Consider the following 15,856-nt stretch of genomic DNA (forward strand, 5'->3'; position numbering starts at 1 on the left):
CACACACTGGGAAGAGGCCGGGCTGGGCTGGGGCGGTGGGGAGGGGAGCCGACCAGGCTGCAGGGGTGGAGGCAGCAGGGGAGGCGGGCAGCGCAGGGAGCGAGCTGCTCTTCACAACACAATCACCGTCTGTTGTTATAGCAACTCAGCCCCCAAATCGTGAAACGGATATTACAGCCTCAGAGGGGGAAGGGCGGGAGGGGGCTGAGAAGGAAAGGAGGGGCAGAGCAGGGGGCCCAGTGGAAGACAAAGCTGGGGGGCCAACATGGGGCTGAAAAGTCACAGGGTGGGAGAAGGAGACCCAAATGAGGAGTAGGCCAGGGGAGGGGGGTCTCAAAGGGGAAGATGGCCATGGGGTCAGGGAACCCTGGGAGAGGGGGCTGAGGCCGCTGGCAGGTCCACGGATGAGCTTGGCAGGTAGGAGTGGGTTGCTCAGGCCTCCACCCCCAGGACTGCCCATAGCTGCTGTAGGACACACCCCAACTTGGGGGTTTGGGGAAGTAGCTCCTACTCCCAGGGCTTCTGTCTGGACTTTCCTGACTCCAGCAGTAGCCTGGCCCAGTTTCAAAACCTTTAGAAGACCTCCTAATCTAGACTAGCCTCAGAAGTGGTCTTAGCCTTCTTCAGGTAGCAGTGACCCCCAAAACCTCCATGCCGCAAACTCAGGAGAGAGGAGCTGGGCTGGGAGAGGCCGCAGGAGGCTGAGAGCAGGATCAATATGCATTTCCTCTGGAAGTCACTGTCCTTCCGGCTGGCAGCAGCACCAGGCCAGGCCGGGAGGCTGTGAGCCCAAGGAGAGCCGTCCCCACCCCCAGGCAGGAAGGCTGCCCAGGCCCCTCCGCCCCTCCCCCCCACAGCTGGCACTCAGGGCTGCCCTCTCCCTTCCACGATTCTCTGCAGTGAGCTCCCCACTGCTGGAAGTATTCAAGCAGGAGCTGAGAGGCCACCTGTGAAGCAAGGGAACTTCGACTATGGGCTGAAGGCTATGGTTACACAAGACCACTGGACCGAACAATTCTGGGTGCAAAGACATGCTAGTTTCAAGTTTTAGACCCCCAAGATTCTGGACTCCTTGATAATTCAGACCCTCTCCAAGATGCTTAAGTTCCAGGGTGTTCTGGTCCTAAGGTTTTATCCCCCAGGATTCTAGTTCCCCCAAGATTCCAGACACATGAGATCTCTTGGATCTCTCAAGATTCTCTGACCACAGAGGTCTAGACTCTAACATTCTAATCCCTGTGATTACAGCCCCTGCCCCGCTTCAGGAGTCTAGGCTCTAATGATCTAGGTTCGTGACACAGGCCTTTTTATTCCTGGAAAATACAAATATTCACAAGAGTCTGTACAACCTTAGGGACACCAGCCCTGGCCCTGCCCTCAACGCATGCCACCCTCAGGCCCCGCCCCCCGGCCCCAGCCCCAGCCCCAGCCCCAGCCTGCTGCCTCGGCCCCAGGCTCCCTGCTCTGGTCCAGGTCTTTTCTCCAAGGCCGGCGTGAGTGCTCGATCCAGTCACAGCTGGGAAGGGAAAAACACAGGTGGTGAGGAAGATCCTCCCCGAAACGTAGGAGCCGCCCTGTCACAGGCCATTTGGACGGAGCGCCCCCACCCACCCACCCCCCGCCCAGTCCCCGGGCCCCAGCCCCAGCCCCAGCCCCAGCCCCAGCGGGACGCCCTGGCGAGCTGAGGGGACTCACGGTCCTTAGAGGTGGATGTCAAACACTGCGTCATCCACCGGCTGGGCCTGCTCTTCTCGGATCCCTGCGGGCCGGGGCGCATCCCAGGGTCAACACCTGAGCCCCTGAGCCATGGGCAGCCCTCCCCACTCACAGGAGGCACCCAGCCCCATCCCGGAAGCTAGCAGACCCGCCCACCAAAAATCGATTCGTTGACTGACCAAATGGCCCAATTTTTGAGGCTCTCCTAGGTTTTCATTTCGCCGCAGCTTTTTTGCAGCCACAGGTTTGTCAAGGCAGTTTGCTTAAATGTCAATTCTGTGTGTTTCACATTTTAGGCCCCAGCACTTCTGGAAGGTTCGATGCAAATGGCTTTATCTTTTCTATTTTTGAGAACTTATGCCAATCCGAATGGTTGTGGTCAATGGCCTTAGACCCCAATTTAACATAGTTGTTCAGACTGCTCTCAGCAAAATAATCGTTGGAGGAATTACCATTCAGCAAGCTGACCTAAAACCATCAGAGGCCCCAAGAGAGTCGCCAGGAGATTTTCAGGGTAAGGGACTTATATACTCAGAATGGCCTCCAGAGAAGCCAAAAAGGAAAATGCATGTAAATGGCTCACATACTCCCTGTCCAATCCATTGTTAATCCCCCTAACAAAATAAGAGTAGGACTGGAATCTTGAAGACTCTCATTTTTACTCTTTTTCTATATTAAAGTCTCCTTCTTCCTCAGCCTCAGACGGTTGAGGGTTCCCTGGCCACCTTCTGGCCCCCTAACCAGTCCAACTCTCTTCATTGCCCCACCAAAATAAGAGAATTATGAATTGAAATGGTTTCCACCCTGGATAAGTTAAGACTTTGCCACAGTGGCCCTGACTCCCTCCCTCCACAGGCCAATACAGAATGAGCCTTCTTCTTACCTGGAGGCCGGGAGCCTCGCCTGCCTGGTCTGGGCAGAGAGAAGCTGAAGGCTCGATGGTGGGTGTGTGTGGGTGAAGGTGAGGGCACACACCCATCCAGACTCACACTCTGGGCCCGGCGCCGGCACTCCACTGACAAGCGATCTTTGCACTGCTTGTGGCAGTTCACACCACAGGCTGGGGGAGGCAGATGGGGAGCCCAGGCAGAGGCATTGGTGAGAACACCCTCCATGCACCTCTAGGCCTGCACCTCTCCCCAGCTTCCTTTGCTCCTGAGCAGCTGTCCCACCAAAACAAAAGTCTCCTTCCAAAGTGCTCTCTTGATCCTACTTGCCATTCTATGCCCTCTCCACAGTTCTCTGTTCCTGGGCAGCTGCCTCACCAAAATAAAAACCTTTCACATATAACCATCATGCCTCCCTGGCTCCAAGGTACTTCACTCCTTTGCAATTGCCCCACCACAATAAGAATCCCCACCCAGAAAATAACTCTTCCCAAAATAAATGAGCCTAGTGGCCCTCCCATTCCATCTCACCTCGGCATTTGAGGCCCTGCTTGTAGATGCCCAGGATCTGAAATAGAGGAGGGGGCCGTGCTGAGGGGGAGGTACTTAAAGGTGATGACTCTATTTCTTCCTTCTCAAGGGCAGGGGCTGGGACTGACCCTCCCTGGGGCCTTAGGGGTTAGGGTTAGGTGCAGAACAGCAAGAGGGGAGGCAGATGAAATTAATGAGGCTTGCCGGGGCTGAGAGCTGAGAGGCCTCTGTTGGGGCAGGGCCAGAAGGGAGAACAGGGCGGGCGTGGGTGGGTGGGACCGGGCTGGAGGGGGGTGGCTTGGGCAGGGGCTCACCAGGGCCTTGCAGTGGCGGCAGGCAACCGGGCGCAAGGAGTTGCTCTCCTGGAAGTTGTGTACGAAGCCCATGCGGCCGCCCAGCACAGAGCTGGAGCGGAGGAAGTAGGAGATCATCTCCTCCCTGCTGATGCAGCCATCCCTGTGTGTGGTGGGGGGTGGGGGGAACCACCTCAGTTTGAGCCCTCCCCAGGACCACCCATCACCCACACCACTGGGAAAACCCCCTACCAAATAAAAGGTTCTCACCAAACTCCTGATTTTGACCCCTGGGCAGGCAAGAGAAAGACCACTAGACTGGAGTCAGGCAGCTGTATGGCTGCTACTAACTAGTTGTGTGGTCTTGGTAAAGTCGCTTCTCCTGGGTTTCCTCCCCAGAAAAAAATGGGGATTATAATTCCTGCCCTGCGCACTTCACAGAGTTGGTGTGTAAACTTTCCCCTGGGATTATCAGCCTCTGTTTCCCAAACTGAGCTCTGACAAACAGCAGCAGTTCAGAGCCATGAGAATTAAAGAGATCTCTGATGAGTTCTGGGGCAGGAACTCTTGCATAATCCTATGGGAAGGACACCTGTAATCAGTTTCCCACTTTATCCAGAGCTTCCCACAGAATCCTTTCTTTACCTCTTCCCATAGTTTGGGAAAAGAGTGAGCACATGCCCTGGAGATCCACAGACCTCGATTCAAATTCCAGCTCCACTACTTCTTGGCTGTGCGACCTTGGGCTGGTTAGGTCTCTCTGTGCCTCAGTTTCCTCTCCTCTAAATGAGGGTAATGACAGTTCCCGCACTTCACGGGGTTTTGTGAGGATTATGTGAGATAGTGCACGTGAAGCATTTACAACAGTGTCTGTGTAGTTAATAGGTCCCAGGCTACCCAGAGCTATTTCTGCTGAGGCTGGTCCTTGCTGCAAACTCCCACCCATTGTATCTGGGACTCCATCATGGGATCCACGTGGTCCTTCAAATCAGTGGGGCACTGGGACAACTGGCCAGCTAGAAAAAATACATAAGCCTGGATCCCTACCTCATATGGTACATGAAAACTAAATTCCCACTGAACCGAGAACACTAATGTAAAAAATAAAAAGTATCAAGGTATCTGAAAAGGTATAAGGGAATAACTTTGTAATCTTGAGGGCGTGAGGGCCTTTGTACACATAACACAGATCCAAGAAGCCATAAAAGAAAAGACTGACATATCGAGCACACAAAATTTTTTTAAATTTTTATATGGGAAAAGACAACATAAATGACAGACTGGAAGAAAATATTTGCAAACACATTCAACAGCAAAGGGTTAATATCCATTAACAGAGATTCTAAAAATCAATGAGAAAAAAGACCAACAAACCCAGTGGGAAAATGGACAAAGACTATGAACAGGCAATTAACAGAAAAATAGAAGTGGCCAGTACACATGAAGAGAAATCCTACCCCCACTAGTATTAAAGAGATGCGAATTTAACCAAAGCACCTTTGCCAATTAGACTGGCAAAGTCATCAAGCTTATTATAGATTCCACTGTTGGCAAGGAAGGTGGGAAATGGGCACTCGTTCGCTGCTGATGAGGGCACAAGCTGGCACAACCTTGCCTGAGGTCACTTTGGCAGGCTCTTTCCTAATTTAGAATGTGCATATCTTTTGATTCAATTATCCCACTTCTAGGAATTTCTCCTACAGAAACAGTGGCTCGAGCACCTCGCTACAAAGATGTTCACAGCAGCCCGGCGTATATTAATAGAGAAAACAGGGCACAATCTACACACCCGTGCCCGGGGGAGCGGCGAGTAGCGATGCCCGGCCACGTCACGGGCTGCTCTGAAGCTGCTCGAAAGAATGAGGCAGTTCTACCTGAGTGGGCGTGGGGACAGGGCCCTGAGAAAGGGTAAGTGGAAAACAAAAGCAGAAAAAGCCAGGCGTGCAGCTCTGTCAGGATAGTGACTAAAAAAAACCCTGGAAACCCTCGTGCTACAAATACCTAGGTGCTGGTTAAATATATCAAAAATAGCTTTCAATGCATAGGTGAGTTTGAAAGAAAGACATGGAAACCCCCAAGTTCCAGGACCAAAGAGGGAGCTTCAAGCTGAGGCAGTGAGTTGGGGCTGGCCCACAAGGGCTTGCTGGTCTACCTCCTGGTAAGCCAGGTGCTAGGTTTTTGTGGGGGGGAGGGGTAATTTTGTTTTTATTGACTTTAGAAAGGGGGGGGGAGAGGGAGAAACATAGATCAGTTGCCTCCTGCACGCCCCCTACTGGGGACTGAGCCTGCAACCGGGACATGTGCCCTGAACAGGAATTGAACCAGCAACCCCTCAGTGCATGTGACGACACTCAACCAACTGAGTCACACCAGCCAGGGCCAGGTGCTGGGTTTTGATATCCAACCAGGGGCCAGGCACAAGGCCTGGGGTTTGCAGGTGGTAAGGACTGGGGCCTCAAAGGTCTCCCAGGGCTGCATCCTCACTGAAATGTGGCCTGCAGAACAATCCACCCACCAACCCAGGGAGATAAGGTAGAACTCTCTCAACTCTGGGTGGAGAAACAAAGCAACTACAATAAACACCAAGGGCAGAGCTAAATTTATGCTATAATTCTTTTTGTCCATGACAGGGACACAGGCAAACAAAATCTGTCAATTTGCATATGCATGAAAAAAAAGACTGGAAGGATACACATATTGCCAAACCAGGAACATTGCTAAGGGTGTTACTAGGAAGTTATGACAGTAACCTCTTCAGATGGGAAAGGAGGAAGGGAACTTTCTCTTCTTACTTTGTACACTTTGTTTACTACAAATCTACTTTACACCTGATTTTTTTTAACCAGGGATTTTTGCAATATGGAAAAAAAACAGATTTTTAAAATATGGATTAACATTTAAAAAATCTCTCTACTTGAGATGCACTGTAAATGTTGATTGGAATTTTGTCTGTTCAGCAAAACAGAAATATGAACATGGCTGCAGGGGGCATGTTTAACCTATTTCAGACAAACCAGCTGTTTGTCCAAATTGTCAGCTTGTGAATTGTTGATAAGCAAGTGGGTGCTGCTAATTACAGGTCTTTCTTATCTATTCATTAAAACAGGCTACCCAGGAGGTCAACTTGCCCACACTTTTTGCCAGCTGTGAACTCCACAAATAAAATGGCATTTGTGTAGCAATAGTCCCCAGGCCACAGTTTTTGTAAGATGCAGGTGGAGCCCCCATCTGTCTGTCCAAGTGAGGAAGCCCTGTGCTTCCGCAGCCAGCAACCTCTCCCCAGATAAGAGCGCCTTCCCACACTGGTAGCTCTCTCTGCCAAGAGCATCTGGTCCAATGGCCTGATCTTGCTCAGGAAGAAACTGAAACCCAAGGGGAAGTGAGCTTGCCTTCCCTCTCCCCCAGCCCCCAGTCCTCCTCACTGGTTCTGGTCGAGGTCCCCAAAGGCGCTGAGGTAAGGAAAGTTCCCACGGATGATCTGGAACTCTTCCTGTGAGATGTGGCCGTCCCCATCGACGTCAAAGTTCCGGAACACAGACTGGGGGACACAGAGGGACACACAGGCAGGAGAATAAAAGGACCATCAGCCCCGTCCTGCCTGCACTCTCTACCCGTGATATGAAGGGTGTCTGGATGTGGGCAGCTGTCCGTCTCCCCCACCACCTCCCTTTCCCACACCCCCATGCCTCCTGGAGACTGAGCCCTAGCGCTTGAACTTGGCACTGGTGGTGGTTCCTAGACGGGTGCCCTGGCAAAACCAGCATCCTCAGGCCTCAGAGCCTGTGCCACGGCGCCTCACCTCCACCATCTTCTCAATGTGCTCCACCATGAGTGCCTGATCCAGCTTGGGTTTGGCAGCTGAGGTCCATTCCTCCAGCACTGGGGCGCGAGGAGGAGGCGTGCAGCTTGTGGGGCTGGTTGGCTGTGGGAATGATCAGGCTTGAGCGAGAGCCAGAGGTGAGGGAGCCCAGAGCCCAGGGGAGCCCAGAGCCCAGAGAGGAGAAGCCCTGGGGAGAAGGGAGCCTGCACGACCAGCAGGATGGGTGAGGCAGCGGCTAAGTTTGAGCCTCAGTTTGAGCCCTCACTAGGACAACCCACCACCCACCTTACCCATCCCACTGGGAAAACCCCCTACCAAATAAAAGCCCTCACATCCTGGGCTTCCCAGGAGGGGCAGAGGCCAGGGAGGAAGAGGAATGGCAGGGCAGAGGAGAGCTCCCTTCCTCACCGAGGACTTGCAGCGCGGCTCCCGCTGCAGGGACAGCTGGTAGAGCTCATCCTCCGTCTGATACTGATCCAGAGACACCTGCGGCACACAGGTCTGATCACCCCCACTGCCCTTGCTGCTTTCAGGGCCCACTGCCTAGAGCCCAGGGTCACAGGTCCACCTAGAGACCAGCTCGGTCCTGAGCCTAGTCCAGAAGCTAGACTCAGGACAAAGGCCAGCTTAGAACACGCCCCAGCAACCACGTGCCAGCCTAGCGCACAGACCAGAACCCAAGCTTGCCCCGAAACCTTGAGCACAACGCACTGCCAAGACCTCAGCCAAGAATCCAGGTCAGGCCCTGGCCGGTGTGGCTTGGTTGGTTGGAGCGTTGTCCTGTACACCAGTAGGTGGCCGGTTCGATTCCCGCTTAGGGCACATGCCTGGGGTTGCAGGTTTTATCCCCAGTCGGAATGCATATGGGAGGCAACTGATCCATGTTTCTCTCTCACATTACTGTTTCTCTCTCTCTCTCTCATTCTCTCTCTCTCTCCCTTCCTCTCTCTCTTAAGAAAAAAAAAAGAACCCAGGTCAGAACCCAGACGAGAGCTCTGAAATTCACCCCTAGAGCCCAACCCAGCATCCAGAATCCAATGCAGCTCAGACTTCAACCCTGATCCCAGTCAAGAGCCTGGGAACAGCTAAGAATTCACTCCAAACCCAAAACCTAAGCCCCAGCCCAATGTCTAGAACCTGGGTCAGATCTACACTAGAATCCAGCTCCCACTCTAGACCTCAAAACCAAGTCCAAAGTCAAACTCAGAACCTTAGAGCTCAGGGCCATGTTTAGAAACCAGCCCTGCACCCAAAATCTAGAGCTTCGCCCCAAACCTTGAACACTACCCACTACTAGGAACTCAACTCAGGACCACAAGCCAACCTTGAGATCAGACCTCAGTCCACAGTTCTGTCCACTGGAGCCTGGAACTCATCTCAGAACTTACTCCAAACCCTGGAGTCCAGGCTGGATCTTAGTCCCCTGACTGGACCCGAGAACCCAAGGCCAAGCCTGCAGCCATGTGTAAAGGCAGGGCCTGGTGTGGTTGTCAACCCTGACGCCGGGCGCCTCACCGTGAGCAGGCTCAGCAGGTCGGGGTTAGCCTGCACTGGTGGCTGAAGGCTGTTCACCATGGCCAGCTCCTCCAAGATGCTGAAGAGCTGCTTCATCTTGGCCCCATTAAGTCGGGTCCGGGCAGGGTCCAGCCAGTCAGGCAGGGCCAGCTGCAGGGCCACCAGGTCCTTGAGGTGCACACCCAGGATGGGGAAGCGGAAGCCCACACAGGCTGCCAGCCGCCGTCGGTAGTTGCTATAGTTGCCGGTGGCCGTCACTAGTTCTGTCAGACCTTCCCAGAGCTGGGGGAAAAGGGCAGAAAGTCACACACACACACGTCACTGGCTCGACCACCCTCCCACTCAGCCCTAGAAATGTGGGTGAGGATGGGGATCTGAGTCAGGGAGGGGTGAAAAGTCAAAATCCTCCCTCACGGTCCCCCAACACTGGCTCCCTTAGCCCCTGAGGGTCAGAGTTCATAGGTCATGAGTTCAAGGGAACGCCCACTGCCAAATACCACACCTTTACAATAGGCCTGGCCACAGATTATCAACACTTAACAGGAGAAGAAACTGAGGCTCAGTGGGGCAAAGCAGCACAGGAATAATTAGAAGAATGTCCACAGGTATGTCATTCATAACAGCCCAAACTGCAAAAACCCGAATGTTCAACGGTAGGGTAGGTCCATACATTGGAGTGGATGTAAGTACAATAAAATGTTACGTAGTGATTGAAATGAATGAGCAAGTGCTCCACATAACAAAATGTAAGAATGAAAGAAGATATAAAGTAACATAAACAGCATAATTCCATTTATAGAAAGTTCAGAATCAGGCAACAAAAAGCCCACATTGTTTCGGGATACATGCACAGGTGGTAAAGCTACAAGGGAAAGCAAGGTCATCACTGTTACGACAGTGACAGTCATGACGTCATGACGCTGGCTGCCTCTGAGAGGAGGGAGTTAACGCTCTAAGGCGCTGGGAGCTTCGGGGGCTGTGAGTGTTCTATTTCTTGACCTGGGTGGTGGTTACACAGCGGTTTTCTTTATAATTTTTCTTTAAACTGTGCATAGGTTTCATATACAGGGTGTCCCCAAAAAATGTATATACACTTCAACAACTGATAGCTCAATTTTGAAAATGAAATGTGTTTTAATAAACACTGCCTTTATAATTAATTATTCGAAGTGTGTGTGTACATTTTTGAGGACACCCTATACTTTTCTACATGTATGTCACCCAACATAAACAAAAGGAGAAAATACAAGCTTTGGAGTCAGGCAGCCCTGTGAGCCCCACTCTGCCACTTTCATTGTGTAACCTGGCAAAAGCATTTCATCCCTCTGAGCCTCAGTTTCCCTATCTGTCAAATGAGGGCAGGAGTGCCCAGCACTTGCTGCTGTGAGTTCCCAGGGAAGCCAGGCCTGGGAAGGCTGACCTCAGGGCTTGACAAGACTGTTCCCTGACCCCCCAGTCCCAGGAACCTTGATGGTCTCAGGGCTAACGTGGCTGTGGGTCTCCTTGAGGCGAGAGATGGAGCTGTGGCTCAGGCCCCCGACCACCGCCATCAGCGTGTTGAAGTTCTGCAGCTGCAGCAGCTTCTGGGGGACAAAGGGGGAGGGGGAGAGTCACTGACTGGGCCCAGAATTTGGCCCAGCTTTTCTGAAGAGGGGGCAGTGGGCTTGTGGAAAGGACGGACTCAGCCAGACTGGCAAACTGGGGAGGCAGGGAGGGAACAGGAGACAGACAGGCACCTCTGCCACGTGGACGAAGTGTGTGATGACCAGGGCCCGCTGTGGGGCTGTGGGCTTGCTGAGAATCATGAGCTGCACCCACTGCGAGACACTGTTGAAAAGGGAAATGAATCGCTCCAGGACAGGGTTGTCCACGGTGCAGCCGTGAGTCACAAAGCTGTGATAGTCCTGGAACTGGGGACGGGAGCAGTCTCAGTGCCCTGTGTGCCCCTCCCCTCCCCCATGGCCACTCCTCACCCTCTAGATGCTCTTTCGTGGTTACACTGAAACCACCCATCCATCCTGTGACCCCACCTACCCCAGGGATGCTGCCCCTTCTGGGACCCCAGCCCCAGTCTGCACTCCACCCCTGACCAAAGGCCCTGGGGCCACACCAGGATCTTGCGGAAGGAGCGATACTCCAGGTAGGTGAGATGCTCAGCCAGCTCCAGAGGCTCCAGGTGGTCGAACAACAGGGACATCTTTCGTTTTTTCTGTTCCACTGGGTTCCGCTGAGTCACCTGCCGCTTCCACTTGTAGGTGGGGCTGGGGGGGAAGGGCAGTGAGCCCTTTGCTGGAGATGCCCCACACTCATGCAAACAGGCCACTCAAGCTGACTGAGGACCCCCACAATGTCCCCGGTCCCAGCACTCCTGCAAGCCCCCCTCAACAGGCACTCCACACGCAATGATGGAAGACGTGCTCTGTGCCAGGCACTGTGCTAGACGCTGGGGGCACAGAGATGAGCAAGACATGGTTCTTGCCCCCAAGGAGCTCACAGGCTACTGTGGGAGACAGACACAGAAACAATCACAAAACAGTGTGGCGTGTGTACAGGTCTTTGCAAAAAGGGCCATGGGGGAGCAGAGGAAGGGACAACAAATTCTGCCCTGGAAGAGCCTGGGCCCTCAGAGCTCAGACACTCCACACTGAGTGTGATACAGAGAGGCAAGGGGAACGATATGAGCAGAGCATTGTGATGCGAGAGGATGCAGGGCTGGAGGATGGCGAGTGGACCCGTGTGACTGCAGGATGAGGTGGGTGGGATGGGCGCTGGGCTGTGGAAGACAAGGCAGGGTGCCATGAGAGGCCTTAATTCCCCACCAAGACATTTGGAAGGCGACAGAGAACCACAGAAGGTTTTTAAGCAAGAGAGTGACATGACCCTCGCTCATTCAATTCAACAAACATTTATTAAGCACAGACAGTGTAGGATGCCGAGTGCCCTCCCTGCCCGCGAGCTCCCCCCACGCACACGCTCTCGATGTCGATGAGGCTGCTATGCCTGCGGTTCCCTTCTTGGTCCAGCAGAGCCTTCAACTCCTTGATCTGCTCAGCAAGCTCGTGGTTCAAGTCAAACTCTGCCGGGAATGCTGAGATCCAGTACCTGAAGGGGAGTGGGAGTCACCACGGTGGCCCCTCCCCCACCATCCCCTGGTATTGTAGTTCCCCATAAAGGGGGAAAGAGCCTCAAACCACGCTTCCCCCGTCCTAGCTCTGTCTTTCCCCACCCTCACCGGGCAGATCAGAAAACCCAGGCCAGGACCAGAAAGGGGCAGGCCTATGGCAGCACTCCCACCATGGACAGTGCCCGGGGCAAACCCACATGACCAACCCCTTCCAGCGAGTGTGAAGCCTGGGAGCAGGGCGCAGAGGAGGGAGGGGACAGTGTCTCAGGAGGGAAGACTCACCGGACTAGATGACAAGTTTTCAACTGCAGTGAACTGGAGTTGTCCTTCTGGGATTGTTGGTAGGTGAAAAAGAGTTAAGGAAAACCTGAATGCAGCCTAAATCTACAAAGGGAGACGGGGGATGGGGCCTGGTTCTAGGAGAAATGCTGGGGGAGGGGTCTGGGGCAGGGGGAGGGGCAGAGGCAGGGCCCAGGCCAAAGCTCTGGAAAGAGGCTGAAGGGAGGGATGAGCAGTGAGCTTTAGGAGGGTAGGTGACAGGGAAGGGGGCAGGGTTCTGGGGGCAGCTGAGAGCAGGGCCTGGTTTCTGGGAGAGGCAAAGGCAGGCCAGGCTGGCAGTGGGCAGGGTCCTGGGCTGTAGAGAGGGCACGGCAAGGCCTGGGTTAGAGAGACAGTCAGGGTGGGCCTGGGCCCTAGAGGGACGGGCTGGGCGAGCCTGAACTCTGGGACGCGGGAGGCGCTCGCACCCTTGCAGTGAAGCCCATACCAGGCCCGCGGCTCGCTTGGGGACTCGGGCTGCAGGGTCCTTGAGAGGCCCGCGAAGGATATATGTGGAGCAGTTTTGCCGCCAGCTGAGATGAAGGGATGTACCAGGGGTGCATCATGAGGAACATGCGCACCAGCTGCGGGTCCCGCACCTTCCCGGAGTCATCTAACTCCGAGGGGGCAAAGGGAAGTGGGCTGTAGTCTCTCAACCCTACCCCTCAGCGGGTCGGTACCTGCCCCGCCCCGTCTCCCGCTTTCCCCAGGATTCGGAAACCAGGAGGCAGGTTACAAAGAGGAGGGAGCGCGGGAGCGAGAGGAGTCGGGATCCGAGGACCTGGAGGAGGGGAGCGCGAGTCGGGCCGGTCCTCGGAGGGGAACCAGCTGGGGCGGAAGGAGCCTGGGTTCCCCAGGGTCGGGAATGCAGAGGTCATTTCCTGAGGGCTCGGGGGAAGGGGCACCCCTTCGCCAGATAAGCTGCCCCACATCAGCCGGAAACAGCTCCCAGGGCGGAGATAGAGAGTTCCTCCGGATTCCCGGGGGGAGGAGGGGGACACGTAATGCTCCCCGTGTGTCAAGAGTCCGGGGACCCCCGTCCCTGCCTTCAGCGCAGACATAGCAGGGAAGGGAAGCATTTTATCTTTCTGAAGCACGCGGGCCTCTGCGCGGTGCAGAGGAGGGTCTCGTTAGGGAGGATGCGGGGCTGAGCGGGTCAGTTCCCGCGGGGCTCCCGCGCCACTCACCGAAGGCTTCGATGCAGCCGCGGAGCAGCTCCTCCACCGTGCAGCCCTTGTCCAGGTCCAGGGCGCCCGCCATGGCCGCCGGCGCGGGTGGGCTGGGCCCGGGTGCGCTCCGGGAGCCTCCCGCGGGGCTCGGACTGGACCCCTGTGCGGGGAGAGGCAGAGTAGGAGCCTGCGAGGCGCGGGCCCGGGGGAGCGGCCGGCGGGCAGGGACGGGGCGGGGTGGGCACGCCCCCTGCTGGGCAGGGGCGGAGTCGTCGGCCGCGGCCTCCGCCGGGGTTAAACGGTCCGGCCCGGGATGGTGCAACCCACCAGTTGGGAAACCAGCTGGCCGAGACTTCCGGCCCACCCTCAGAGTCGCCAGAGGGCCGAGGGGCTTTCTGGCGATGGGGACAAGCCAGGACTCCGGGGGCGCGTTGGGCCCCCAGCCCCCCGTAGACCTTCTTCTCCTCGAGCCCTCTCCCCAGAGGCACCTGCAGCAACCGCAGCTCGGCTCTGCGCCCCTATCGCTTCCCTCCCACCACAGCCTCCCTTCCCCCGCAGGGTTATTTTGGGAACCCAGAGCCTGAGGGGACCTCGGAGGAATTTCTTTCTGGGATGGGAGGGGGGAGGAACCCAGGCGTCCTGCCCGCTCGGCCCCCTCCCGGGCTCCCGGGAAGGGGAGGTGGGGCTGTAGCGGCCCCCGGGGGCCTGCCCTTGGGGAGGAGGGCAGGAGTGGAGCGGAACATTCCTGGGGCGGGGGTGGGGGTGGAGGTGGGGTTGGGAGGGAGCCCGCTGCGGCCCAGAGGCGTCTGCGGGATGCCTGAGCCTGGGAAACACGAGCTCCCCAGCCACCTCCTCCGAGAAGGCCCCAGGGGTCCCGGCTCAGCCTCTCCGCCAGCCATCCTCCTCCCAGCCGGGGCTCCTGCGACCCAGGCTCCCATACTGCACAGTTGAACCGTGAGCGCACGAACTGGCCGGCCACACGCGGACACAAAGAGTAGGGTGCCCAGAAGGGGGCGCCATTGCCGTGGGGGCTGGAGAGTGCCTGGACGACACCACCAGCAATTCCAGTACGCATCCACGCAGACACAGACACTCATTCCATACCCAAGGCTAGGGACCCACATCGGGGTGCAAAATGACCCAGCTTACATGCACCCGGGCCTCAGGCATTCGGGGGTCATCCTCCATGTCACACACACAATGGCACCCACACCCAGCGTACACCTAGAACCCTCAGGCACGTATACCCAGCTCTCTACCTCAGAATGCAAACCCATTCCTGGGGCCGCCTCCCGGACCCTCTGCTCACTCCAGCCAGACCAGCCTGGAGTTCCTCAGCCATAGCATCGCTGACATCTGCACACGTGTGCACACACACCAGACACGTATGTACCTGCACGTATGTACACTCTCCCACATATGCACACACCCCCTGGGTGTGCGCACACACGCCCATTCGGACACCACCCCTTCATACGCGGTCCAGGGCCAGCCTTGGGGTCAAATACCCTAACACCCCCCCCCCCACACACACACACACACACCCCGGCCACTGGCAGAGCTCGGCGCCACGGAAAGGATACCGTGCCCCTACACATACCCCCTACTGCGGGGGGGGGGGCTCCTCCATGGAGTCCTCTGGCGGACTTTTCCTAGGAGCCACCCAGAGCCATCCCCTCCTGACTCCGCCACTTTCTTGCTGTGTGACCTTGAGAGTCACTTGGCCTCTCGGAGCCTCAATTTTCTCATATGTCAAAAGGGGGGTCCGCGGAGGAAGGTCCCACTGAAACCTGGCTGGGAAGGGCCGAGTGCGCCGCGATGCCGCCCCCTCCCGGGGTTGCCCAGGGCGCCTCAGCTCTCTCGGCAGCTTCTGCCGACCCCCGACCCCCGACCCCCTCCGCAGCCTCTCCACCCACCAACCCACTGCCGCCCCAGGGGGCCCCTAGGGGCCAGGCCCTCCTCAGCGCCGCGCCCCGCCCGCGCACGCTCCACTCACTCCTGGGACCCGCGGCTAGGAGTACGCACCCAGCCCGGAAGGCGCCACCTCCGTGCGCTCCTGCCCGCCGGCCTCGCTGCGGCTGCGGCTCCCGCCCGCTCTCCGCGCCGCGGCCCCTCTCTCCGCCGCCCCGCCCCCGTGCCGCGGCCGCCTCCTCCCCTCCCCGCCCCTGCGCGGGACTCCGCACCGCTGCCGCGCCTCCCCCACCGGGGCTCCCCCTCGCCCCGCACACGGCTGTCCCTGCGGCAGCTTAACCCCTCCCCTACCGCGCGGCGCAGAGGCCAGGGCTGCGGGCGGGGGGCTGCGCCACTAGCTGCGCAGAGGGTGGGCGAGCCGAGGTCTGGCCGCGCCGGACGAGGAGGGGGGGCTAAACCTCGGGCCCGCTTCCCCAACCCCAGACGCCCCTGTGCCCCCCGCCCTGCCTGGTGTTGGGCAGAGGAAGCCGGGAGGGGCAGGAAGCGGACTGCGGTGGGGAAGGGGCGCCCCG

The 15,856-nt window shown here is 56.8% G+C and overlaps 1 protein-coding gene across 1 annotated transcript; it reads right to left on the reverse strand.

The window, feature by feature from the left end:
- Nucleotides 1-1,425: 1,425 nt before the first annotated feature.
- RASGRP2 (RAS guanyl releasing protein 2) lies at nt 1,426-13,494 on the reverse strand. Its single transcript, XM_087821961.1, has 16 exons — nt 13,392-13,494; nt 12,715-12,817; nt 12,169-12,231; nt 11,733-11,864; nt 10,873-11,023; nt 10,499-10,672; nt 10,229-10,345; nt 8,763-9,044; nt 7,656-7,733; nt 7,227-7,349; nt 6,850-6,965; nt 3,449-3,590; nt 3,135-3,171; nt 2,600-2,776; nt 1,696-1,759; nt 1,426-1,516 (listed from the first exon to the last, which is right to left on the reverse strand). The coding sequence occupies exons 1-15, from the start codon at nt 13,462-13,464 to the stop codon at nt 1,701-1,703; spliced, it is 1,827 nt and encodes a 608-aa protein (XP_087678087.1). The 5' UTR covers nt 13,465-13,494; the 3' UTR covers nt 1,426-1,516; nt 1,696-1,700.
- Nucleotides 13,495-15,856: the final 2,362 nt, after the last annotated feature.

This window comes from Miniopterus natalensis, chromosome 11, assembly GCF_054644295.1.
Source record: "Miniopterus natalensis isolate mMinNat1 chromosome 11, mMinNat1.hap1, whole genome shotgun sequence".
Classification (NCBI taxonomy): domain Eukaryota; kingdom Metazoa; phylum Chordata; class Mammalia; order Chiroptera; family Miniopteridae; genus Miniopterus; species Miniopterus natalensis.